This window comes from Terrapene carolina, unplaced genomic scaffold (genome assembly GCF_002925995.2).
Source record: "Terrapene carolina triunguis isolate 2854851 unplaced genomic scaffold, T_m_triunguis-2.0 Scaffold247, whole genome shotgun sequence".
Taxonomy (NCBI): Eukaryota; Metazoa; Chordata; order Testudines; family Emydidae; genus Terrapene; species Terrapene triunguis.
In genome coordinates this window covers 3,144,044-3,171,877 of record NW_020664598.1, presented here as the reverse complement: position 1 = coordinate 3,171,877, position 27,834 = coordinate 3,144,044, and the positions used below count along the sequence as shown (strand labels likewise).

General features: G+C 44.3%; 1 protein-coding gene across 1 annotated transcript in view; it reads right to left on the bottom strand.

Moving 5' to 3' along the window:
• Positions 1-3,409: 3,409 nt before the first annotated feature.
• Positions 3,410-27,834, bottom strand: part of FAM227A (family with sequence similarity 227 member A) — a 49,731-nt gene continuing 25,306 nt past the window's right edge. The window contains exons 10-16 of the mRNA XM_026657538.1: positions 27,455-27,562; positions 26,508-26,587; positions 22,545-22,647; positions 22,037-22,161; positions 6,605-6,762; positions 4,368-4,520; positions 3,410-3,827 (exon numbers count right to left, since the gene is read on the bottom strand). Of these exons, the coding sequence (XP_026513323.1) occupies positions 3,683-3,827; positions 4,368-4,520; positions 6,605-6,762; positions 22,037-22,161; positions 22,545-22,647; positions 26,508-26,587; positions 27,455-27,562 (872 nt within the window). The 3' untranslated portion in view covers positions 3,410-3,682. The remainder of the gene's footprint in view (positions 3,828-4,367; positions 4,521-6,604; positions 6,763-22,036; positions 22,162-22,544; positions 22,648-26,507; positions 26,588-27,454; positions 27,563-27,834) is intronic.

Below are 27,834 nucleotides of genomic sequence, written 5' to 3'. Positions count from 1 at the left end.
ATGCCCTCTATAGAAGAGGTTAGGACTCTACCACTGGGGAGAGGGGAAGGCCGGGAACCGGTAGAACATTATTCTGTATAAGGGCATACGTTAAAGTACATCCTTTCCCCAGGGCTCTACTCATTAATGGAACGATCCATATTCAGTGCCCCTGTGAGAGTTTCGAGATATGAACCCAGATGTCGGACCCCCCTTCCCCAGCCCGGAATGGTAGTGTCGGACTCGCGAACTGTCACGCGGGGGGGGGGAGGGGGAAGAGAGACTCTGAAGCTAGACTGTACCATGGAAAGGGAGAGGGGTGAGCGCGAGCAATGACATTCATTCTCTGCCTCACCGAGGCCCCGCCCGTGCGAAGCCGGGGGTGACGCTGAGCCCCCGAGCCGCCTCAGGAGGCGCTGGGAGCGCGGGCGGGGCTGGCGGCGGGGTTACAAATCCCCCCTGGGCTGAGGCTCTGCGCTGCAGCCGCTGGCAGCCCGGGGCGGGGGGGGCTTTAGGGGCCTTTGTAGCCTCCCAGCTCCGAGCTGCTCCAGTGGCTGAACTGTCCACGTGGGCAGCCCGAGGGCTCCGTTCAGTTCCGGCCGCCTGTCCGGGGCTGCCGATGGGCAGGGGAGGAGGCGCTACCCCAGAGCCCCCTGCCCCGTGGGGCCTGCGTGTACTGCTGCTGCTGCCCGGTGCGGTGCCTGGGCCGGGTCACGTCTCCCCTGCAGGGGCACCCGCGTGTCACAGCCCCAGTCTGCCAAACAGCGGCGGGGGTGACACTTGTGACACAACCAACCCTGCCATGTCCTAGTCACTTCCCAAGAAGATGTGCTTTTGAGGAGCTGTGGTGGTGTAGCCCTGTTGGTCCCAGGGTGTGTGAGAGCCAAGGTGGGTGAGGTAATAGCTTGTATTGGATCATCTTCTGAGGGTAAAAGAGGAAACAAGCTTTCCAGGTCGCTCCTCTTGGGACCTTCAGCTCTGGTGGAGAGTGAAAGCCCTTCTTCTCTTTCACCAACAGAAGTTGGTCCAGTAAAAGATATTATCTCACTCACCTTGTCCCTCTTTTAAGGAAACTCATTTCATCAGGACAGAGGGCCATTTCTCCACCCTTTCCTCCTAACCAGCTGTTTTCCCAGATTCTCAAATGGGAATTATCTTGGTTGATATTGTCATACAGGAACTTTTGACAGGCCTCCTTGCTGCACATTTGCTGGCAGAAGGCCCAGACATCTTGCATTGGCACATACATTTATATTTAAAATTGCATAAAGCCCTAATATTTATATGTAACATGCATAGTACATTTAAATTGCTTTTTATCTTCAAAGCATTTTAATAAACATTAATTAATCTTCAGTACCCTTGTGAAACAGGTAGGTATTATCTTCATTTTACAGATCAGCAAATAGAAGAAGAAGAAGAAAAGATAAAGCCAGCTTCTGGGTGCTTCAGTTTTTGGCTCCCAACTTGAGAAATCTTAGACCCATAGGCATAGTTTGACTTCTATATTTGGGGGGGGCAACTCCAGTCAGGCCAATCAGGGAGCAAATTCCACAGTTGCCTGAGGCTTGCAGTTTGGGGGACAACACCCCTACCCCTGAAACCACACCCATGCTTAGACCTGGTTTTCAAAGGTGCTTTGCACATGCAGCGCCAAATAAGTGTCATAGTAGTTCCAAATTAGGCAGCCAAAAATTGACATGCAAAATTATAGACCACTTCTGACCACGCTGATGTAAGTAACTTGTATAAGGTCACAAAAGGCAGTGCATGAGGTAGTCACATGTGTGATCCATCAGCTCATCCTGCCTCTTCGTACTGTCAAAGCAGTTACAAACATTGTACTCTTACCTGACTGGATAAATGAACAGAAATTACTTGTTCAAGTTCAGCTTCAAGACTGCAGTTAATATTGGTTCACTATAATTCCATAAAATATATCCCTACCACTACAGGTGTGATAAATGAAGGGGGGGGGGGTTGCTCCCTTTTATGAACACCCAGCCAGTTAGTTACAAAATCCTTGTTAGTAGCTGTTCTCTACTTGCTTTACCTGTAAAGGGTTTAAAAAGCCCATAGGTAAAAGGAAGGTAATGGGCACATGACCAAAAGAGCCAATGGGAGGGCTAGAACTTTTTAAAATTGGGAAAAAACTTTCCCTTTGTCTGTCTGTTGTTCTCCGGAGAGAGGGGACAGAGCTGAAACTATGCTGTAAAAAGCGTTAAGCCAGGTATGAAAAATCATAAGATCATACCTAGAAACTACTTATTAAAAATCCCATATATGTAAGTAGATCAGGAAATGTCTAGGAAGATGCAATTAGGTTTATTTCTTTGTGGCTTGTGGACTCCTCTGTGCTATCCCCCAAATGCTTTTGTTTTGCTTGTAACCATTAACCTGGACCTCAAGAAAACCATTCTTGATGCTTAATTATTATATTTGCTCTTTTTAAATCTAGCAATAGCCTAAGTTCCAGATGAGTAGAAAGAGCACAAATCCCAATGACTTTCAAGGTACTTTTGAAAATACCACCATCTGTCCCCGAGGGTGTAGGAGTGCATGTAGGCATTTCTAATATTTGCCATGTGAGAAAATGAAACATGGAAAGGCAAATTGTGATCATCTTCCTCAGTGGGAGTGTGTGGGTGCTCAGCACTTTTGAAAATCAAGCCATGTATTTAGGTACCCGAATGTGGGTTTAGGAGCCTAAGGCTTTGGCTATACACAGAGCTTTTGTGGAATAAGCTATTCCCCATATGGACACTTCCAGAATAAAAGTGACTTTAGTTTGAAATAACTATTTTGCTCACATAGCTCACTTTTATTCTGGAATAGTGTGTCCATGTGGGGGAATTACTGTATTTTGGAATAGCTAAATTATACCAGTAAAACTGGTATTTTTCTGTGTAGACAAGGCCTAGCTTTAGACTCCTATTTTAAAAAAACTTGGCCTGTTTTCCTGTTTATAGACAGGCTCTTCCAGGAGGCAGATGAGTGGACCAAGCTGGAAAGGCTACCACTCATCCCAAAGTGCTGCTAAAATGATAATGTTGATACACAGAACTTAAACTTTACATCTTCAAAGTGCTATACTATCCTTAACTAAGCTTCACACCACCCATGTGTGGTAGATAAAATATTCCTATTTTATACAATGGAAAACTGAGACACAGGGCTGGAGTCATTGCAGGTTTCACCAGCACAGAGAGCCTCCCGCAACTTTCCTCCTGTCTGGGAGGGTCTGCAGCTGGCCAGCGCAGTTCCACTACTACATATTGTTGGCAAGGGGATGCACTGAGTCTGAACTACACTGCCTTTCAGCTTGGGACCAAGCCAGTTCAGATAAAACACAGAACAACTCAAATCTTTGCCAAAGAACCAAACTATGAAACTATTTAAAAAAATATTCAAGTGACTTTTCATTCTCATATATTACTTCCATTCTTGCAATGTTGTGAGATTTTTCCAGCCCAGTTTTTACAGATCAATGAGTTTAGAAATCAGTCAAACTTTTAAACTCCGAGTACTTCTGTGAACTGAATCTTCACATTTTTTCAGGTTTGTCTGTTCCTAATTGGTGGAGAAAGCTTTGGGATAGGCTGACCAAAATATACCGTTAAGATGCATATGAAGATCTGAATGAACATTTATGTCAATTTATGTTGGGGGAAATCATGAATTCTGGGTTGCTCAGGGTGCTGTTTTACTGTTTGGCTGTTTCTGGATGAAGACACTTCTGTGACAGACTTGAAGTCTTGTCAGAACTGAAGAGTACATCCAGGCGAGGGGTCAACAATTGGTTCAGCTTCTTCATCTCTCTTTTCTCTGACAGCAATTGCTTCTCTTTTCTGTGGAGTGGGGAGGCCGGGGAGCGAGAAAGAGAGAAAGAAAAGCAATATAAACTGTTCAAAGGTATTTAAGTATTAAGGATAGAAAAGATTTCTTAAATCACCTAGAGCAATCAAAGAAAGTTTAGGAGTGGATTTCTTCACCACTTTGGAATTGACATTAGCTAACCCCTGTATCCCCAAATCCATAAACATTTAAAGCTCTGCATTCCACACACTCTCCTCTCTTAATCACCCTGTTACCCTCACCAAAATTCATGATCACCCTTCCAAAACAAACTATATTCTCAAACTCCTTTGGATGAGCATTAGCTGACAGATTCCACCTAAAGCAACATCAGAAAAACACTACATTGCATCTCTGTACCCCCCTGGAATAACTAGCTGCACAAAGCCATCCCCATATTTCCTCATGCCCCGAAACGCCTCTGGAATCAACGTTAGCTAACAGGTTTCGCCTGTTCGCCAGACAAGGAAATCACCAGTTGGGTTCAGATCATCACAGAATATGCTAGAATGAAACTACACTCATTTTTGTACCTGAGGAATTCTTGCTTCTCCTTCCACTGGTGCTGGTCAAAATCCTTCATTTCTCTGCAGTGTCTCTGGTGCACTGTTTTGAAGGCATTGTCCAGATGGCGAATATGATTAAAACCTTGTCGGATCACATCTGCATAGGTTGGGGTGGACTCCGTAGTTTGAAACGTAAAAGAAAAAAATATTGTCTGGTTTGTTTTTTCTTTGCTAAAGGACATATGAGAGGAACAATAGGGGATGCATAAGTTAGGACTGAGATGAATTGGTAGAGCTGTAGCAGGCAGGGGATGGGGGGCTCAGGACTGGAATAGCACAGGACATTTACGGTCAGGATTGGGGCGTACTGGCAGAGCTTTATGTCAGGGAAGTTAGGATTAGAATAGCAGGGGATCTTCATGGTTAGGATCAAAGGAGCAAGGGTGGTAAAGGCTGAGCCTCCTGTCACACGCCAAGGCCCCCTCCCTCAGGGAGTCCCTTGGGAAGGCAGATCAGCATTGTATATTGCTAACGCTGTTGCTAGCATCACAAAGCATTTTGAGGAGGGTCAAAGGTGTGTGAGTGGGGAGTGGAAGTTTCCTTTGCAGGTACGAGAGGCCGAGGGGGGGAGAGAAAGAAGAAAGCAGAGAACGGGTTAATTCAACACTGCAGCTAGCAAGTTCAGTCCGAAGATAAGAAGCTAACTCCAGCCCAAGGCCAGCTGCTACCTGCCAAGACAGAAGGGGCGAAGTCCAACCACCCCGACCAGCCGTGAGAAGAGAAGAACTAAGTTGAGACACAGAGCTGCAGACATAACAGCGAGAACAATGAAAGCGAATGAAATGGCAACAGCAAAGGCCAACAGAAGGGAAAACAGTCTCCGGAGCCGGGAAACCAGGGAGGCCACAGCAAGCCTGTTTGGACTGGTACAAAGAGCACCAGGAACAGAGGGCCCTGAACAAAAACCCCCACCCCAAGGAGCCCAGGACTTAAAAACCCTCCTGAGAGCTGAAGCAACTCGGAGAGCACAGCAGATCCTTGGACGCCCTGGGCCCAGGACAGCACTCCCGTCCACCTTCCCCCACACTCTTCTTCTGATGTTACACCCAGACTTGGCCAGTCTGGGTCGTGCGCGTGTGAGTATGAAGGTGGGTTAGGGCTTGGGGCATTAACGCTTTCTTTCTTCCCCTGAGTGACATGGGAGCATTCCCAGCACTCCCTGCTGTTATTTTATTGTTTTATCAATAAAGCTTTAAAATTTATACACTTGGTGTGCCTCGTCATCTCCTCCCCAAAAAGATCCTGTGGCCCCAGCCTGATCAACTGTGGCCCCAGGCAGATTGGTAACGTAAATCTGTCACACTCCCTCCTGGCATTGCTCCCTTAATTTTTATGAGCACTCAAACTCCCAGTAGAAAAATATTTGCATTTTAACCCCAATCTAATTTTAGACAGCATTTTATCTCCCATTTTATTCAGGTGCTCCCTCCCACATTTGTTTTCTTAACCTTCCTATTCTGTTAGTGAGAGCCTGTCATTCTGACTCTGTTCGATGCAAAGCAATCCCCTTGAAGGTTACCACCAGTATGGTTATACATTGGCCAGCTGCTGTGGAGCCAATCTATAAATGTGTTCTTATATTACCTCTTCCTCAGTCTGGTCTCTGGCAGTTTGAAGCCATAATCAACTTAAGGTCTGGTCCTGCAACTGAACAAAGTTCTGCAGCCACACAGACTAAACCAGCAATCCACCGACTGGGGAAGGAGAATAAGCAGACTCTGACCTTTCTCTGTTTTCCTCACTGAAGCGTATAAGAGGGTGTTATAAACATGATAAAGGGGCTACGGCTGGTTTATGAAGAGAGCTTAAAATAACTAAATATGTATAACTTGGCTAAGCAATGTCTAGGGGTATAGGAAAGGGATGTCAGTCTCATCTACAGTAATATGAAGGGCACAAACACAAAGAGGGAGACAATTGTGTGAGATGGTCAGAAGATAGAACTAGAAATAATTGGATGAAAATGGGTGGTGATTAATTCAGGCTGGCTTTCAGGAAACACGAAGTATGAGGTTTGTTAGCTTGTGGAATAGTTTCTCAATGGAAGGGGGGAAAGCCCTAAAGCTTGAGACATTTACTACTGAACCCAGAAAATATTCAATAATATGCTGTAAGAAATAATCCTGCACTCTTGGGGAATGGATAGAATGTGACCTAACAAGAGTTTTCCATCTCTAATTTCTCTAAGTTGATCATAAGGATATGGTATAGGCTTGCAGATCTCCCTCCTGTGAATCAAGATGTCTTGTCCAGACTGTGGTTCAACATTATAGCTCTGGAGGAAGTGCTGAATTAGTGGGCTGTGTCCATTGATGTTAAAGAGATGCCAAGTGAAGTCAGGGCCCTGACAAGCTGGGTGTGACTGGAGAGGGGAAGAAACAAAAGAAAAGAGGCTATTAATTATATCAAAACTAAGTCCAAAGAATAAAGCATGTAATGCCCCTAATGATTCATATTCTGAGTGAAAGATAATACATAACCATTGGAAATGCAGTGAAACCTGTCCACACAGGCACCATTGGGATTTCATTTTCGATGTAGCTTTAACCAGAAACTTCTATGCTCAAACTCTGTTCACTATTTTTTTTTAACATCATCTTAATAAAATTACAATAGGTGGCTGTGAAATAACCATTCTAGAATACGTAATTTTTTAGGTACAATAACTGATGTCATTATAAAAACTGTACATTGGAGTGAAGAGACTTGATTTTAGTATTGCAAAGACCAAGCAGAGTTTTGTGTATTAATATATCCTGTGCACCAAATCAGCAAATAAACCATAACTCTACACAAAATAGGCCAGAGATACCACACAAATCCAAAGAGTCTGAGGGTGAGAGTTCGTTTGCTCTCCCTGCATCTTTAAGTATTCAGCTATAAAACTGTTCTGCTCTGAAACACCAGTAACCAAATCTGTCCTCAGACCCTGAAGCACAGACTGCTCACTTAAAGAATCAGCATGGAGACATTCCTGTCCCAACACCATTGTCTTCCCAACAAACTGGCCAAACACAGCCACTTGGTCATAGGGTTCAAATTCCCTGACAATTTTCATTTTATCTGAGACCTTCTCTAAGCGATCCACACTGGATTTTTCAAAAGGAAAGTCAGTAGATCCATTCACAACAGAATATTTCTGGCTGTTAGGAACTGAAACTTCCTTGATCAAATCACTTCCACACCCTTCAGTTACAGCAAATTGCTTGCACAGATTACCATGAGGATTCCTTTCCCTAGGAGCTTCTCTAAGCAACAATTCACCCCTCACAGAAATTCTGCCCTTACCCTCTTACCTAGGGCTTGTTCTAAAGGAACATTTTCCTGAGCAACAACAGACTCTTTCTGGGTCTCACTTACATTCAGAATCATTTCTGGCCCATCAGGATAATATTTACACAATCTCCTTTCAGGCAAGCTCATAGACTCACTAGACAAAAGGTAAGAGGTACTTTCTTTCCCTCTGCAACTTTCCTCACAGTCACTGGCAACCTGCAAGTTGTCAGGCTCAATAGGCTTAGGAATCATTTCCTCCTTGTTACGAGTTCCAACACTGTCAGTGGGCAACACAATCAAATCACCTTTATGCTTTCCTTGTGCCCCAGCTAGGGTATCACCCTGATCAGACAGAGTTGCTACGCCCTTTCCCAGCAACACATTAGCAACAGGCAAAATACAAGCACCAGAATTGTCTGGTCTCTGGGATTTTGCTAGAACACTAACTGAATGCAACCTAGTTTCAGTGCCATTCTCCCTAGCAGACACAAACTTAGGACCATTCCCTTTCTGGGCTTTAGCTGTATCCAGAACCAACTCTGGGACCACTGATAAATTGTCAAGTAGCATAAACTGAGAAGCACTTTCTGTCCAGAAGAGCTGGAGAAACATTCCCCTTTAACAAACACACAGCTTGGGATCTCATTTCCCTTGTCCCAGCAGACAGGGCTGTTCACAGACAACTGCTTGGAGATTGGGGTAGCTTCCTCCATAGGCAAGTCAATACCCCTAACAGACAGAAGCACATTTCCTTCACTGTCACCATTCTCTACACAGACAACAGGTAAGGTAGAGGGACACTCATCTTCCATTAACCTTGCCTTCCCAAACTGCTGATTAGACAAAGTCATTAGCTTACAAGGCTGCCTAGGCTCTTCCAACATTTTCTTGTCCTCCTCTCCCTTGTCCCAGCATACAGGGCTGGTTACAGACAAATACTGAGAGAGTGGGGCAGCTTCCTTACCAGATAAACTGCTGTTCTCCACACTACACTGAGCTACTTCCAGCAAATCACAGTCATCTTTTTCAGGTTTACTTTTACAAGCTGTAATAGCCAACAATTCATCACCCATCAAAAATCTACCCTTTTCTTCCTCAGTTAGGGCTTTAACCTGACCATCCACTTTAATCTGCTCCTGAGAAACATTTTCCTGACCAATGAGTTCTTTTTATGCTTGATCGAATTTCAGATTTACTTCTGAGACATTAGACAGACATTCAGAAACATTCACAGACAAACTGCTTTTTTGCACAGACAAACAGCTATTTCCCACCAGGTTAGAATCCCCCCTCCCCCTGGTCATAGCATAATGGGTTGAACACAGAAAACTGCTCAGAGTATTACAACATACCAACATTGTTATAAACTGGACTTTCAAGATGATAAAGTTTCTGCTGTTCTTCCATTGCTTTTTTGATTTGGAGCCTAAGTCTGGCAGTTTCTTGTTGCATTTGGCAAACCCTCTCCTGAGCAGCCAGCAGTTCCATACACCCCCTACGAGCCCTTTCCTCTCTTTCCGCAGCTTCCTTCTGTCTTTCAGAAGCTCCTTCTGTTGTTCAGCAGCTTCTTTTTCCAGCTGGGCCAAGGCTTGCTTCTCTCATTCGAATTTCTGCCAGTTTTTGATTACATTCAAATTGCAGGCTGTCTCTCAGGGCTTGCAGTTTCATTGCTTCTGCTGATGCTTTCTGGCTCATGGTCACTGATCTTTAACCCAACAAAACTCTCAATCCCAAAATTCAAATTTGGATAGCGTGGGGTTCTGATCCGAAGCTTAATTGACCTGGTTCTGTGGATCCTAGCATGACTCCACTACTGTAACAAAGCGGCCTCTGGCGGGACACTACTGAGAGTATCGATTCAGGACAAATTGCTTAGAGCAGGGCAGTCACACCAAGGCTGGGGTTCCTTTATTACTAAGGCACATCAAACCAGCCAAACAGAGAGGACTTCGGTTTCACTCCACTGGCTAACCAGAAGTCATACAAGCAATTCCCTCAGATACTCCAATTCCCTTGTATCACCACCAGCACCACTCCTTATGGGGATGAATGGTTATGAAAACCAATGCCCCAGTAAAAGAAAAAAGGTTCTCCCGATCCCAAAGGACCAAGCCCCAGACCCAGGTCAATATACCGGTTAGATCTTATCCACAAATCATGCTGTTGCCAATCCTTTAGAATCTAAAATCTAAAGGTTTATTCTTAAAAAGAAAGAAATATAGATGAAAGTTAAAATTGGTTGAAGGAATCAATTATATACAGTAATGGCAAAGTTCTTGGTTCAGGCTTGTAGCAGTGACAGAATAAATTGCTGACTTAAGTCAAGTCTCTGGAGTACATCCACAGCTTGGATGGGTCATTCAGTCCATTGTTCAGAGCTTCAGTTTGTAGCAAAGTTCCTCCAGAGGTAAGAAGCAGGATTGAAGACAAAATGGAGGGATTTCCACGGCTTTTTATATCCTCTGCCATGTGGAAGGACACCCCTTTGTTCTTACTGTGGAAAATCACAGCAGCAAGATGGAGTTTGGAGTCACATGGGCAAGTCACATGTCCCTGCATGACTCAGTTCTTTACAGGTAGAGCAGCCATTGCTCACATGCTACCTTGAACGTTCCCAGGAAGGCTCCTCATATGTGGATTAGAGTCTCCTAAGGTCCATTGTCAGTTAAGTGTTTCTTGATTGGGCACTTAATCTGAAGAATTCTTTCTCAAGAAGCTGACCAAATGCTTCACTAATGGTATTTAGAATCAAACACATTGAGATACAAGTACATAGCCCATATTCATAACTTCACATACAAAAACGATACACACATACAGACAGCATAATCATAAGCAGCAAATTACAGCCTTTTCATAGACACCTTACTTGACCTTCTTTGTACAAGATTTGGTGCAATTATAGGACCTTCGTTGCAACAATGATCTATACGGTCACAGTTCATGTCAATAACGTCACAGGGGGTGGGGAAAATGAGGGAAGGGGGGTGAGGGAAAGAGACAGTGGGGAAGGAAGAGGGTGGAATAGGGCAGGGGGAGGTGAATGTGGGAGTGAGGGGAGGGGGATGGAGAAGAAAAGGGGATAGGGGAATCATGGGGGGGAAGCGGGAGCCCGGCATGCAGTTTCCCCTTATCAGCAGCTGGGGCTCCCCCATTAAGCAGGCCCATCGAACCCTCACCCTGACAAGCCCTACCCTCCTACACCTGGACCCCTCGGATGAGCCCCCCACACCCAGACCCCCACCGCATTGATCCCCAACCAGCTGCACCTGGATCCCCACCCCATCAAGCCTCACTCACCCTGCACCCAGACCTCCCCACTGAGCCCCCACACCCAGATCCCCCCTGCTGAGCCCCAACCACCTTCACATGGTTCCCTTGCAGAATCCCATTGCCCTACACCCAGAACCCCCCAACGAGCTCCTGTGCATCCAGATCTCCCACTGAGCCACCCACACCCAGATTGCCCCACACAGAAACCTCTCACCCCACACCTGGATCCCCCCACAATAAGCCCCTCCACACTTGGATCCTGCTGGGCTGAGCCTGCCCACCCATGCCTGGTGCACCTGGTGCAGAGGGGCAGGGCCCCAGGGTGTTTCTGGGGCAGGCCCAGCCCTTGCACTGTGTCAGGGTCAGATGCAGCCTCACTGCTGAGTCCCTATACTGGAGGAGGTGGTGGCTTCAGGGTGATCTCCGACCTCAATGTAGTCAGTGGCCTGTACTCCCCTCTGCCATGAAGGCTCCTCATATTTATTTATTTATTGACAAATAACATTTGCAGAATTTTAAAATATTGTGCACAAAATTTTTTATTTTTTTTTTGGCACAGAATTTTTAATTTGTTGATGCAGAATTCCCTCAGGAGTATCAGGTTTACTCAAAAAGGAAAGATAAAGTAATTCTGGGCTGCATTCTGGATGCTTGTGCTGCTGCACTTGCAAAAAGTGGACCTAAAGCCAGTGAAGCCAGCCCTGGGACGATCACGCTTGCAGAGAAAGACCATCTGGTGGCACAGAGCTTGCACAATGGCTCCTCTGCTGCTCACCCCTCCCTGCAGCCAGTGTATAGAGGGCAAGCCCCAATAATCCCTGGCTGCTATACTGGCTCCCTGGGCTCACGGGCAGCTAGCATAATTTATAACAGCCCTCAGGGGCCAGCTCAGTGCACAAGCAGGCCAGCACCAGGGAAGTGAAAAGATGAGTTAATTGCACCCACTCGTATGCACACACACAGCCCCCCAAGCTGCTCCGTGAACTCCTTGGCCATAGTCAAAGTTCGGGGCTCAATACATTTTAACTAGAGCTGTCAAGCGATTAAAAAAATTAATCACACTTAATCGCACTGTTAAACAATAATAGAATACCATTTATTTAAATATTTTGGGATGTTTTCTACATTTTCAAATATATTGCTTTCAATTACAACACAGAATACAAAATGTACAGTGCTCAGTTTATATTTATTTTTGATTACAAGTATTTGCACTGTATAAAAACAAAAGAAATAGTATTTTTCAATTCACCTAATACAAGTATTGTAGTGCAATCTATCATGAAAGTTGAACTTACAAATGTAAAATTATGTAAAAAAAAAACTGCATTCAAAAATAAAACAATGTAAAATTTTAGAGCCTGCAAGTCCACTCAGTCCTTCTTCTTGTTTAGCCAATCGCTCGGACAAACAACTTTGTTTACATTTGCAGGAGATAATGCTGCCTGCTTCTTATTTACAATGTCACCTGAAAGTGAGAACATGCGTTCTCATGGCACTGTTGTAGCCAGCGTCACAACATATTTATGTGCCAGATGTGCTAAAGATTCATATGTCCTTTCATGCTTCAACCACCATTCCAGGGGGACATGCATCCATGCTGATGACGGGTTCTGCTCGATAACAATCCAAAGCAGTGTGGACAGACACATGTTCATTTTCATTATCTGAGTCAGATGCCACCAACAGAAGGTTGATTTTCTTTTTTGGTGGTTCGGGTTCTGCAGTTTCCACACTGGAGCATTGCTCTTTTAAGACTTCTGAAAGCATGCTCTACACCTCATCCTTCTCAGTTTTTGGAAGGCACTTCAGATTCTTAAACCTTGGGTCAAGTGCTGTAACTATCTTTAGAAATCTCACATTGGTACCTTCTTTGCGTTTTGTGAAATCTGCAGTGAAAGTGTTCTTAAAATGAACAACATATGCTGGGTCATCATTCAAGACTGCTATAACATGAAATATATGGCAGAATGCAGGTAAAACAGAGCAGGGGGCATACAATTCTCCCCCAAGGAGTTCAGTCACAAATTTAATTAACACATTTTTTTTAAACAAGCATCATCAGCATGGAAGAATGTCCTCTGGAATGGTGGCCGAAGCATGAAAGGGCATACCAATGTTTAGCATATCTGGCACCTAAATCCCTTGCAATGCCGGCTACAAAAGTGCCATGCAAATGCCTGTTCTCAATTTCTGGTGACATTGTAAATAAGAAGAGGGCAGCATTATCTCCGATAAATGCAAACAAACTCGTTTGAGCGATTGACTGAACAAGAAGTAGGGCTGAGTGGACTTGTAGGCTCTGAGGTTTTACATTATTTTGTTTTTGAGTGCAGTTATGTTACAAACAAACAAAATCTACATTTGTAAGTTGCACTTTCATGACAAAGAGATTGCACTACAGTACTTGTATGAGGTGAAAATACTATTTCTTTTGTTTATCATTTTTACATTGCAAATATTTGTAATAAAAAATAATATACACTTTGATTTCAATTAGAATACTATATTAAACTGTAGAAAAATATCCAAAATATTTAATAAATTTCAATTGGCATTCTATTGTTTAACAGTGTGATTAAAACTGCCATTAATTGCGATTAATTTTTTAAATCACGATTATTTTTTTATCGCAATTTTTTTTAGTTAATCGCGAGTTAACTGCGATTAATTAACAGCCCTAATTTTAACCTATGTGAATACATTTAAAAGTATATATTTATGACTGCACAAAACACCAGCTTTCTTCACTTTTGACAAAAATAATTGATCCTACTGAAGTGAGGAAGCTGATGCCATCACATTTTGTAATTTAGCAACATTAAAGCAAAAAAAAATCACTTAAATTGTGTTTTGCACAGAAATCTCTATTGCAGGATATTGACAGTACTGGAGGTTTTAATCTTTGAGTAGGTAAACCGAGAGAGATATAGTATAGTTTTCTTCCTTTTTTATACCTTTTACTGAATTCTCATCTGTCTCCATAATCTATTGTTATGCTGCAGTGTTACTGGCTGCCATCAAGCATGTCTTTGATCAATCACAGACCTGGTTAAAGTCCATGGGTGAACTAACTACCTGTCATTCAAGCTAAATGGAATGGGCAATTAACCAATAAGAATCACAGAATGGTAGGACTGGAAGGGACCTAAGGCATCACCTAAGGCAATAAACTGCATGGCAAGGCAGATCAGAAACTTTGGCTCACACAGTTTAGTGTTTCCCTTGGATTGATTGCAAAAGCAGGGACTAGGGGGTTGACTGGTTGCAGCTGTGTGTCTCTGTGAGCATGACAGGAAAAAGCAAGAGAAGCAGTGGTGATCATGACCTTGGGAGAAAGCGGAGATACAGAGCTTCTTCTGGGCACAGTGCTTGTTGGAAAGGCAGACCTGGATTTGTAAACAAGGAAACTGCCTCCTGTTTATTTCTGCCTTCAGGGAAACAGACTTTGTGTACAATATTTGTAAATAAACAGGACTGCTGCATAGAAATACCTGACTTGCATCATCAATTTCTCCTTCCGAAGATAGCCAATATTCAGGGCATTGCTAGGTTGTTAACTGCTCAGGCCAAAAGGATAACACTACTCTAACTTCTTCACAAGCAACCTCAAGCTTTCCTATAATCTACAGCAGGTATAATGTGACTAATTCAAGATGAGGCTGTGCAGTTTCACCATCATCATCTGGGAAAGCAGCGTTCAGTGGGTTGTCAACCAGAAAAATCATAGTTCATGAAATATTTTTATCTTCAGTGTATTCCAACTCTCAGAAGTCCAGTACTCCTACCATTGAGTAGGCTGACTAATTACATCAAATAGGTTCATTTGTTCTGTAAGCAATATGTCACTTTCAGTGAAGTCCATTTTAGATATTAGAGCTGTCATTAAATGCAGCTTGTAGAAGATTTTAAACTTCTGGATTATCCCATATTTCACTGATTGCCGACATAAAGGGCAGTTTATTGGAATCCTTTTTTAAATTCACATTTGGAAGATGCCTATCAAACATTACTAGTGACACTGTTCATAAACAAGCACCTTTGGAATTTTACTGTTAGAAGTATTAAACTAATCACTTCATATGGTAGATGTCATCCAATCATTTTAATTGTGTCTCCAGGTAACTGGTGCATTTGGAATATTCAATGTTGTGTAGCACTGTCAGTTAGAAGCAGCTTTTCTTTCTAACCAGTCATGCTGTAATACCACCTACTATTCTGTTGGCCAGTTTTCTACCCTTGGCTTTGCCAGCTGCTTCTACAAGTGAGATTGTGTGCAAACCACTGAAAAACAATCTTATTTCATCTGCATTCCATATGGTATCAGGCTGATGGCCAGAAGAGATTGCGAGCAGTCTCTTTTCCAATTCATAAAAATCTCAGACATCAGCAGCCTCACCATACAGTTATTGCAAGCTTAAAATAACATTCTTTAGCTCTCAGACTCATGGCTAACTTTAAAATCATCCCTCTCTACCCATTGTGCCACCTCCAATGCCTTACTTTGCAGTAATAGCCCAGTTAATTCATTAATCTTGCAGTTTTAAACTACATATGCAGTGATTCACTGATATAACTCCTCTAGTTTTTTCTCTTTCTTTTTTAAAATATCTTGCTTAATCAAGGTGTTTCTGCCACTCACATTGAATAGTCTGCCTACTTATTAAAGTCTTCTGGATCTGTATAGGATAAACTCTTCTGCTGCCTTCCTGTTGCTTTTATTGTGTCTTTCAAATTCAAGGGCTAAGTCAGCCTCTCAGATGCAAGTGCACAGTTCCCATTGACTTCAATATGCTCTGCTACTTTTCATCTGATGCCTTTCTCTGCTCCTTTGTCTATGGTCTTTTCCATAACATGGTTTGGATGGCACCTGGCTACTTTAGGAGCCACACAGGCTGCAGCAGATGGATGGCACAGGGTGTCTAAGAACACATTTCACAGATGGCCACTTTCCATAGGGAAACTTAATATCTGAGAGAGAAAGAATCTCAAATTTCAAGATCCACCAACAGAAGACACCATCGGATTAAAAGTATTATTAAATATTGTGGGCGCCACTGGGAGGTGGTTCTAATTGAACATTTCACTATATAAGTACATTCCCATCCCCAGCCATCACAGTGCTACTGCAGCAATGGCAAAGTGGATGTGAGAGGTTGCTGTGTTAGGAATGGAAGAACTGTGAATCCAACAATCTGTTAACAGACTGGGCGTGAGAAAGATTAAAAGCATCAAAGGGAAAGTGGTAAGGGAAGCTGGTTGTGGGAGAATGCACAACCACTGACTTCAGTATTATCTTGACCTGAACAAGAAAATGAAAATAAGCCCAGAGTGCTATAGTAGAGAAGTTGTGCTCTCAAATAATTCAAATGTATTGTGAGTTTATTTAAGCTCTGTTTCAGAGTGGTAGCTGTGTTAGTCTGTATCAGCAAAAACAACGAGGAGTCCTTGTGGCACCTTAGAGACTAACAAATTTATTTGGGCATAAGCTTTCATGGGCTAGAATCCACTTCATCAGATGAATGAAGTGAAAAATACAGGAGCAGGTATAAATACATGAAAGGATGGGGATTACTTTACCAAGTGTGAGGTCAGTCTAATGAGATAAATCAATTAACAGCAGGATACCAAGGGAGAAAAAATAACTTTTGAAGTGGTAAGAGAGTGGCCCATTACAGACAGTTGACAAGAAGGTGTGAGTAACAGTAGGGAAAAAATTAGTATTGGGGAAATTAAGTTTAGGTTTTGTAATAACCCAACCACTCCCAGTCTTTATTCAGGCCTAATCTGATGGTAACCAGTTTGCAAATTAATTCCAGTTCTGCAGCCTCATGTTGGAGTCTGTTTTCAAAGTTTTTGTTGTTGAAGAATTGCCACTTTTAGGTCTGTTATTGAGTGACCAGAGAGACTGAAGTGTTCTCCTACTTGTTTTTGAATGTTATGATTCCTGATGTCAGATTTGTGTCTATTTATTCTTTTGCGTAGAGACTGTCCAGTTTGGCCAATGTACACGGCAGAGGGGCATTGCTGGCACATGATGGCATATATGACATTGGTAGATGTGCAGGTGAACGAGCCCTGGATGGTGTGGCTGATGTGGTTAGGTCAGGGGTCTCAAACTCAGATGACCCCGAGGGCCGCATGAGGACTAGTGCATTGGCCCGAGGGCCGCATCACTGAACACCCCCCCCGCTGCCTCTGGCCCCGCCCCCACTCCACCCCTTCCAATTAGGCCCCGCCCCTGCCCCACCTCTTCCCACCCCTTCCCTGCCCCATTCCAATCCCTTCCCTGAAGTCCCCACCCCAACGCTGCCCCCAGGGGGTGCAGAAAGGGTGCAGGGTGCAGTGGGGGCTGAGGGCAGGGAGTTGAGGTGCAGGAGGTGTGCAGGGTGCTCAGGGCAGGGAGTTGGTGTGTGGGGTACAAGAGGGGTGCAGCAGGGGGTCGGGATGTAGGGTGCAGCAAGTGACTCAGGGCAGGGAGTGCAGGAGGGGTGCGGGATGCAGCAGGGGGCTCAGGGCAGGGAGTTAGGAGTGCAGGAGGGGTGCGGGATGCGGCAGGGGGCTCAGGGCAGGGAGTTAGGGGTGCAGGAGGGGTGTGGGATGTGGCAGGGGGCTCAGGGCAGGGAGTTGGGGGTGCAGGATGTGGCAGGGGGCTCAGGGCAGGGAGTTGGGGGTGCAGGAGGGGTTCAGGGTGTGAGCTCCAGCCTGGTGCCGCTTACCTAGAGCGGCTCCGGGGTGGCAGCGGCGCTCACTGGGGCCAGGGCAGGCTCCCTGCCTGCCTTGGCCCCCAGCTCCGCGCTGCTCCGTTCCAGGAAGCAGCTGGAACCGTGTCCCTGCAGCCCCTGCGGGAGGGGCTCAGGCTTCCCTGCTTGTGCTGCTCTTGCTGCTCTTTTAGGTACCTCCCACGAAGCTCCCACTGGCCGCGGTTCCCTGTTTCCGGCCAATGGGAGCTGCGGGGGGCGGTGCCTGGAAGGATGCAATGCTGGAGCCCTCTGCCTCCTTCCCCCTCCCCCCGGCCCGAAGGGGCGTGCTGCTGGCTGCTTCTGAGAGCAGCGTGGCGCTTGCAGCATCAGGAGGCAATCCCACGGGTAGGCAGAGGGGCGGGGGGATGCGGGGAGCGGCGGGGGGGGGGGGGCGCGGGGGGCTTGGTGGGCCACACACAAGAGCCCCGCGCGCCGCGTGTTTGAGACCCCTGGGTTAGGTTCTATGATGGTGTCCCTTGAATAGATATGTGGACAGAGTTGGGACTGGGGTTTGTAGCAGGGTTTGGTTCCTGGGTTGGTGTTTTTGTTGTGTGGTGTGTAGTTGCTGGTGAGTATTTGCTTCAGGTTGGAGAGCTGTCTGTAGGCGAGGACTGGCCTGTCTCCCAAGGTCTGTGAGAGTGAGGGATCATCCATCAGGATAGGTTGTAGATCCTTGATGATGCACTGGAGAGGTTTTAGTTGTGGGCTGTAGGTGACGGTTAGTGACATTCTGTTACTTTCTTTGTTGGGCCTATCTTGTAGTAGGTGATTTCCCGGTACCCTTCTGGCTCTGTCAATCTGTTTCTTCACTTCATCAGGTGGGTATTGCAGTTTTAAGAATGCTTGATAGAGATTCTGTAGATGTTTGTCTCTGTCTGAGGGATTGGAGCAAATTAAGTTGTATCTTAGAGTTTGGCTGTAGACAATGGATCAAGTGATGTGGTCTGGATGAAAGCCGGAGGCATGTAGGTAAGTATAGCGGTCAGTAGGTTTCCGGTATAGGGTGGTGTTTATGTGGTCATCGTTTATTAGTACTGTAGTGTCCAGGAAGTGGATCTCTTGTGTGGACTGGTCCAGGCTGAGATTGATGGTAGGGTGGAAATTGTTGAAATCCTCAAGGATTGTGGAATTCCTCAAGGGCCTCCTTCCCATGGGTCCAGACGATGAAAATGTCATCAATGAAGCGCAAGTAGAGTAGGAGTGTAAGGGGACGAGAACTGAGGAAGCATTGTTCTAAGTCAGCCATAAAAATGTTGGCATACTGAGGGGCTATGCGGGTACCCATAGCAGTTCCGCTGACTTGAAGGTATAAATTGTCCCCAAATCTGAAATAGTTGTGGGTGAGGACAAAGTCACAAAGTTCAGCCACCAGGTTTGCCTGATGGTATCGGGGATGCTATTCCTGATGGCTTGTAGTCCATCTTTGTGTGGAATGTTGGTGTAGAGGGCTTCTACATCCATAGTGGCTAGGATGGTGTTTTCTGGAAGATCACCAAAAGATTGTAGTTTCCTCAGGAAGTCAGTGGTGTCTCGAAGATAGCTGTGAGTGCTGGTAGCGTAGGGCCTGAGGAGAGAGTCTACATAGCCAGATAATCCTGCTATCAGGGTGCCAATGCCTGAGATGATGGGGTGTCCAGGATTCCCAGGTTTATGGATTTTGGGTAGCAGGTAGAATACCCCTGGTCGGGGCTCTAGGGGTGTGTCAGTGTAGATTTGTTCCTGTGCTTCTTTAGGAAGTTTCTTGAGCAGATGGTGTAGTTTCTTTTGGTAATCCTCAGTGGGGTCAGAGGGTAATGGCCTGTAGAATGTGGTGTCAGAGAGTTGTTTAGCAGCCTCTTGTTCATATTCCGACCTATTCATGATGACTACAGCACCTCCTTTGTCAGCCTTTTTTATTATGATGTCAGACTTGTTTCTGAGGCTATGGATGGCATTGTGTTCTGCAAGGCTGAGGTTATGGGGCAAGTGATGCTTTTCCACAATTTCAGCTCATGCACGTCGACGGAAGCACTCTATGCAGAAGTCCAGTCTGTGGTTTCGACCTTCAGGAGGAGTCCACGCGGAATCCTTCTTTTTGTAGTGTGGGTAGGAAGCTTCCTGTGTGTTATTGTGCTGTTCAGTGGTGTGTTGGAAATATTCCTTGAGTCGGAGACGTCAAAAGTAGGATTCTAGGTCACCGCAGAATTGTATCATGTTTGTGGGGGCGGTGGGGCAGAAGGAGAGACCTCGAGATAGGACAGACTCTTCTGTCAGGCTAAGAGTATAGCTGGATAGATTAGCAATATTGTTAGGTGATCTATATTCTTAGGTTCTAGCCCACGAAAGCTTATGCCCAAATAAATTTGTTAGTCTCTAAAATACCACAAGGACTCCTCGTTATTTAAGCTCTGTAATAGTACATGCTCCAAGGGGAGGGAGTTGAAGGAGGGAACAAGGGCTTCCCATCATAGGCACCGACTCCGTGGATGCTCCGGGGCTGGAGCACCCATGGGGAAAAAATTAGTGGGTGCTCTGTACTCACCGGCAGCCAAGCTCCCCTCCCCTCCTCACCTCCGCCTCCTCCCCTGAGCGCGCCCACGTCCCTGCTCTTCTGCTTATGTCCCAGCGCTTGCTGCCGCAAAACAGCTGTTTCGTGGCGTAACAAGCTCCGGGATGGAGGGGGAGGAGCAGGAACACAGGCGCGCTCAGGGGAGGAGGTGGGGAAGAGGAGGAGCCGGGGTGGGGATTTGGGGAAGGAGTCGAATAGGGGCATGGAGGGGGCAGAGTTGAGGCGGAGACTTTGGGGAAGGGGTTGGAATGGGGGCGGGGAGGGGTGGAGTCGGGGCGGGGCCGGGGGCAGAGGAGGGTTGAGCACCCACCGGTGCCAGCAGAACTCAGCACCTATGCTTCTCCATACAGTTTTCTGTGGCAGAAGATTGAGGACCTTAATGGGGGACTTACACAGGCTGTAGAGGGAGGGTATGTGGATGTGCCCTGGGAAAGCAAGTATTTGTCTGTATTAGCTAGTGCAAATCCACCACCACAACCACAGAATCATAGAAATGTAGGGCAGGAAGTGACCTCAAGAAATCATCATGTCCAGCCCTCTGCACTGAGGCAGGACCAAGTAAACCTAGACCAATGCTGAAGGTGTTTGTCCAGCCTGTTCTTAAAAATCTCCAGTGATGGAGATTCTATAACCTCCCTTTGAAGCCTGTTCTAGAATTGAACTATCCTTATAGTTAGAAAGCTTTTCCGAATATCAAAACTAAATCTCCCTTGCTACAGATTAACCCCATTACTTCATGTTCTTCCTTCAGTGGACATTGATCAAATGATTGAAACAAATGATCACCTTCCTTTTTATAACAGCCCTTGACATATTTGAAGACTTATCAGGTCCCTCCTCATTCAGTCTCCTTTTCTCAAGACTAAACATGCCCAGTATTTGTTAACCTTTCCTCATAGGTCAGGTTTTCTAAACCTTTCATGATTTTTGTTGCTCTCCTCTGGACTCTGTCCCATTTGTCCACATCTTTCCTAAAGCATGGTGACCAGAAATGGACATAGTACTCCTGCTGAGGCCTCACCAATGCTGAGTAGAGTGAGCCAATTACCTCTTGTGTCTTATATACAACACTCCTGTTAATACACCCGGGAATGATATTAGCCTTTTTGCAACTGCATCATATTGTTGGCTCATATTCAATTTGTGATCCACTATAATCCCCAGATCCTTTTCAGCAGTACTACAGCCTAGCCGGTTAATCTCCATTTTATAGATGAGATTTTGATTTTTCCTTCCTAAGTGTAGTACTTGTTTTTATTGAATTTCATCTTGTTGATTTCAGACCAGTTCTCCAATTTGTCAAGGTCATTTTGAATTGGAATCCTGTCCTCCAAAATGCTTGCAACTTCACCCATCTTGGTGTCATCTGCAAATTTTATAAGCATACTCTTCACTTCATTATTGAAGTCATTAATGAAAATATTAAATAGTATCAGATCCAGGACTGATCCCTGTGGGACCCCACTAGATGCCTCCTCCCACTTTGACAGCAAACCATTGATAACTACCCTTGAGTAAAATCTTTCAACCAGTTGTGCTCCCACCTTACAGTAATTTCATCAAGATCGTATTTCCCTAATTTGCTTATGAGACTGTCAAGTGGAACTGGGTCAAAAACCTTACTAAAAATCAAGCACTTGGGGTAGCTGGTGAGGATTCCTTTCTGGAGTTCTGAGGATATTTTGGTATCAACAGCATGAGACAGGCACCGGCAGATGTGTGCTGTACCAGAGGAGAGGAAAACCTCACTCAGTCTGTCACAACTTCTCCCATCCCCTCTCCATGCACAGCATTACCTCTCTATGAAGGGGGGCGATCTTTAGCCGCCTTGTTTCAAATGTGCGTTGGGGCTGCTTCCAAGCACTTTTCAGGTCATCCTTTTCAGGCTGCAGATCATGTGGCATGGTATGAGGATTGATGCCTGGCGCAAGAAAGAAACATCAGCTGTAAGATATCTCCTCACCATTCTGTTGCTATCATACTTCTCTTAAAACAATATAGTAGCGGAATAAAGACGTGACTGATTCAGTAGAAGTAGTAGGGGGCAGTGATACACACATGCACACCATAAATCCATCCCAAAAGAAGCAACTGCACTAATTCAACCACAAAAAGAAAACTCATATACATACAAGCAGCTCTGATATATTCTGATCAGTAGAAATCAGTGGGGTGAACAAACTCACTCCTACTTGTCATATAGGGAACACACACCTATACATTGCAAGGGGATCATGAAACAGCAAGTCCTTAGAAAGTCTGAATAAATCAAAGAAGGTTTCATCTTTCTTCCAAATCCTTTACCTTTCAAGGACATAGATGCATGTACAACTTCCTTGGAGTCGAGGTCCACGCTTGTTTGATCAGGTTGGTACTTGTTAACAGTTTGGCCCAAAGACATGGATTTCTGGGACCAAGAAAGAAGGAAAGGAAGGAAAAAGTTTAATGGACTCATACATCATGTTGATAGGCTTAGTGCTTTAATCTTCTCTGTCCACCTGAAAAATGCCATTTGCCCCCAACTGATACATAACTGCCTTTGAGGAGAAATACTGTCTCTACTAGCAACGCTACATAGTAGAGTCATAAGAAAGGAAATAAAAAATAGCCTTTCAATTGAAACTACAGGAGAAATTTTAGGTTGGTAGAATGTAACTATGTGGGTTGGTAGATAGCTAAGACAGCTGCCGAATCCTCTGTGTAGTGAAAAGTGACTGATGGGAACACTTCCTAAAATGCCCCAGCCTTCTGAAGCCATCTGCCTCTGGCTGCAGAATGTCTGGAAATGGCTTCCTTCAAAGGCCATCAATTCAAGTTTGCTCAAGAGCAACAAACTAGCATTCTTTCCCAGCTTCCATCCTGCTGGCCTGGAGATCTACCTCATACATCTATAGGTGAATCGATTTTGTAACTTAGTGAATCTCCTCCAGAAAATCCCTTCACCACATAGCTTCTCCATGAATCATGGCATCCCTTTGCCACCCTCCAGCAACAGAGCAGTATGGGTGAGGGAAATACTTTTCTCCAGAGGCAAGACCCTAGGCTGGGCTGTGACCAATAGGTCCTGCTTGGGCTAGACAAATTCAGACTGACAATAAGGCATAAATTTTTAACAGTGAGAGTAATTAACCACTGGAACAATTTACCGTGGGTCATGGTGGATCCTCTATCACTGTAAAAGCAGTAAAGAGTCCTGTGGCACCTTATAGACTAACAGACGTATCGGAGCATGAGCTTTCGTGGGTGATGCATGGTCCGACAAAGTGGGTATTCACCCACGAAAGCTCATGCTCCAATACGTCTGTTAGTCTATAAGGTGCTACAGGACTCTTAGTCTGGATCTGTAAAAGCAGCAAACATGGCTACCCCTCTGATACTCTCTATCACTGGCAATTTTTAAATCAAGGTTGGACCTTTTTCTACAATATCTGCTCTAGGAATTATTTTGGGGAAGTTCTTTGGCCTGTGTTATACAAGAGGTCAGACTAGATGATCACATTGGTCCCTTCTGGCCTTGGAATCTGTGGATCTGTGAATATGCAACAATGCACTTGGATAAAATGGATATTGTGATGTACACAAAGCTTCTTCCAGCTCACACATTGATCCAAAGAACAATAAAAGTGATCTGGGGACTGGAAGGTCTGCTTTACTTATATTAAATGAACAAAATACAATAGGCTGTATTCAGCTTATTTTTCTAAGAATACCATTTACTAAGGAATAGGCAGACCTGAATACTGATCATCCATTCCCTCCTCCCTCCCTCTCCCCTCAATACACATCCTTTGCAATACAGTAAAGGTCAGCTGGAACCCAATTCACTCCCACTGTACATAAGCAAAATATGCTGCTCCGTTCAGGTCACTCCCCACTTTGAATCTCTTCACAATCACTGGCTTCCGTATCAAGTTCAGTTTTCTCAACCTTTCATTCAAGGGTTCTGCAAAATTCAGCCCCTGCCCACATCTCACTTAATACCAGCCTCCCACTGCCTGTGCTCTTTCCATGCCACGCTTCTCAATACCTCTTTTGTACTTTTCCTCCCACTCTTATCTTCATCTTCTATGAAATATCCGTACCCGAGAGATATAGTTAAACCGACGTAACCCCCAGTGTAGACAGTGCTAAGTCAACTTAAGAATTCTTCCGTCAACATAGCTACCGCCTCTTGGGGAGGTGGATTAACTACAACAATGGGAGAACCCCTCCCACCAGCGTAAGTAGTGTCAATGCTGAAGCACTACTGCTGCTGTGCCACTGTAGCATTTCAAGTGTAGACAAGACCTTATACACAGAACACCTTTCCTGCTTTTTGTGCATCAAATAACCACCTTTTCTTCCCTCCTAAAACACTGCTATTCTGCAAAGCTCATCCATGTTAATATGGGCAGGAAATCAGTGTTAACCTTAGGCTGGAAATTTGAAGGTTTCGAACCCTCAGAGGACTGAGGATATGGAACAGCCTCCCGATAACAGGTGTGGATGCAAAAAAATCTAACTAATTTTAAAATGGAGCTTGGCAAGTTTATGAATGGGATTATATAACAGGAGTGCCACAATAACAGGAGACTGGACTCGATGACCCAGGAGGTCTCTTCCAGTCCTATGTCCTATATTCCTTAATCTACCAAAGAAAGAAATGTATTTATAAGCAACAAAAAAGACACCTACTCTGATATCTAATCTAAGATAACTGTTTTATCTATGGTATTTCTAAGATACTTGTCACCTTTTATCTAAGTACAGACATTACTGCTTTTACATCAGTCCATCATCTGGTCACTTGGGCCAAGATTTTCAAAAATAGGAGCCTCACCTTAGACTCAAAAATAAGGAGCGAGATTTTCAAAATCGGAGCACCTAACAGTTCCTTCCCTAATTTTGAAAATCTTGATCCTTGTGTTTTATGAACTTGATCTTTCACTTTCTTTGCACGTGGAATTCTCATATGTTCTTCTAACTTAGAAGGTAAATTCTTTGACAGCCTTGTACAAAACAGAGGAAGACAGAGCATGCTGACATGCTCCATAAAATCCATAAATAATAAGTTACGGTTGCTAGCTGGTTAAACTTGGAACACAAGCAATGTGTTAGGTTACTAGTGAATGAACAAATAAATAGTGAGAAGTGATTGTACGTTAACTCATAAAATAATTCATGCTGCTTCATCTCCCTCTTCGTTTAACAAAAATTAAATCTGCAGACACTGTGATTTCGGTCTGTTTCTACTTTTGAGATGAGTACAACCAAATCACTTGGGTCAGTGCCTACCATTGTGGCTATTTAAAACATTTTAAAAACACTTTTAAGCACCAAGAAAAGTTACTTGCTGCAATGCAAAAACAATAGCTATCTTTTCATTTAACCAAACACTCAAAGCCACAGTTCTAGATAGAGTGCTCACATTTCACTTGCGCTACATCTTTTCAAAATATGAGTTTCTAATCATGGTAAACTTTCACCTGTAATACAGCAGAACCTCAATTTTATGAACACTAGTCTTATGAACGATCAGTTATATGAACCATTTTTTCTGATAGGAAAAAAAATCATTTAAACAAAAGTGATGTCAGTAAAGAATAAGTCAACATCCCTTCATGTTCCAATTCCTTCAATGCATTGGAAATCGCTTTGCAGTAGTTTGAAGGAGAAGAGGAAAGGAATGCAGTACATCATACTGCAACTTATTCACCGTACCTACTGTAATTTTGAGATGTTCAATTTTATGAACTCCTCAATCCCCAATTATTTTGTAAAATAGGAATTGTACTGTATTCAGATTTTGTGAATCTTAGTAATATTCAAGCACTTGGAACATGCCTGTCTGTTTCCCCTGCCTCTCTGACTTCTTTGTTTCTTGGGAAGGCTCTTCCTTGGCTCAGGGAGTAAGACTATGGGCAACAATTATCAAGATCTAAGGTTAGCTAGTAAAGGAAACCCTCTGAGTGTAAATCCCAGGATAGCAGAGGAATTGTACAAGGTGTTTACAGAAAACATAATTCAGAGTAATGTGATGAAGATGAGCAAAGATTAAAAAAAATAGATGGATATTAGGAAACCTTTCCTAACGGTGAAGGGAAAGTCCCTTCTCCCAAGTCATTTAACAGCCAATTGGACAAAAGAACAGGGAACAAGTCTGCACTAGCTGGAGAAAGGGGAAAGATGAAAAGATGTGAAATGGATCATTTCAGTCTCAAATGTCTCCGTTTCTATGACATCCTCCCTTGCCTTGTTGCATGTCTTCATGAACAAGATGCTCTTTACCTTGTATGGTTGAATGGATGGCTGAGGAGTCTTTTCTGGGTTGTCAGAAGCCTTTGAGGAAGCAAAGGGGACAGAGGATTCTGGGGAAAAACAGTTACACATATTGCTCATCATTTTTAAATCTGTGACCAAGGACCAAGTCTGGCTAAAGAGAACACTCTATACAAAACTCTGTTTACTTGGGACTCAGTGCAGTCACTGAATGAGATCTTGGTTCTGTCCCTGTATTTACAGTCTATTTGTTAAGGTCCTTTGTGTTCCTTATAGAATGATGAATATTCTCCTTTATCCCTATTAAATGCACCACCCTTGTTGCAATCGCACATGTCATGACCTTGGATGGGATCCCCTTTGGGATCTGTCAAAACCACTTCTAAGCTAGCCAGAGTGGATACTGATGAGTAACATAATGTGCTCCCTGCTTCCCTCCAGCACTTGCATCCCTTGCTGACCCAGAGAGGAACGAGAACCTAGGACAGGGAACGAAGCCAGGTCTCCCCCACAGCAGTGCAGAGTACTACTCCTATAGAACCAAGCCTGGTCCCTGCAGCTCTCCCGTTGCCTGATGAAACAGAGAATAAGAGACAAACAGAGAATTGAATGCAAATCTGCATGCTGGCAAAGAGCACTTATCCCAGCTTAGCTCAGGTCATCGCCAATCATTCAAAAGTTCTTTAGCCAGGATGCTCTGGTTGCAAATGGGTATTTATCAGTTCTCTCTGACAAAAGGGCAGCTCACAAATACATCACTCAGATACAATATAGCAACATGAAGCCAGGCCTCTGACTCATGCTATGCCATTTCTCTAGCTCCCCAGCACAGCTATTGGTTGATCCTGCAAAGACAAGGCATCTTGTATGGAACAGTGGATGCCTGGTTTGGACCCCAAGCCCCTGTTCAGCTCAGCAGGAACATGGGGGGGAAGCTATTTTATCAGTACTCTTACCTGTCCTCTGCTTTCCCTTTGTTGACAGCAAGTCTTCCCTCCTAAATCTCTCTGGTTCCAGATGGGAGTAGTCCCAGTTACTGTAGCTCCCTGGGACAGGCAGTGTCCCTAAGGGGAGGAGGGGGTAATGAGAAATAGTGAGAGAGACTGGAAATGAAGGAGAGAGAAATAGCAAAAGAAGAAGTACAAAAAAGAGCTACAAAAGGATCTCACAAAACTGGGTGACTGGGCAACAAAATGGCAGATGAAATTTAATGTTGATAAATGCAAAGTAATGCACACTGGAAAACATAATCCTAACTATACATATACAATGATGGGGTCTAAATTAGCTGTTACCACTCAAGAAAGAGATCTTGGAGTCATTGTGGATAGTTCTC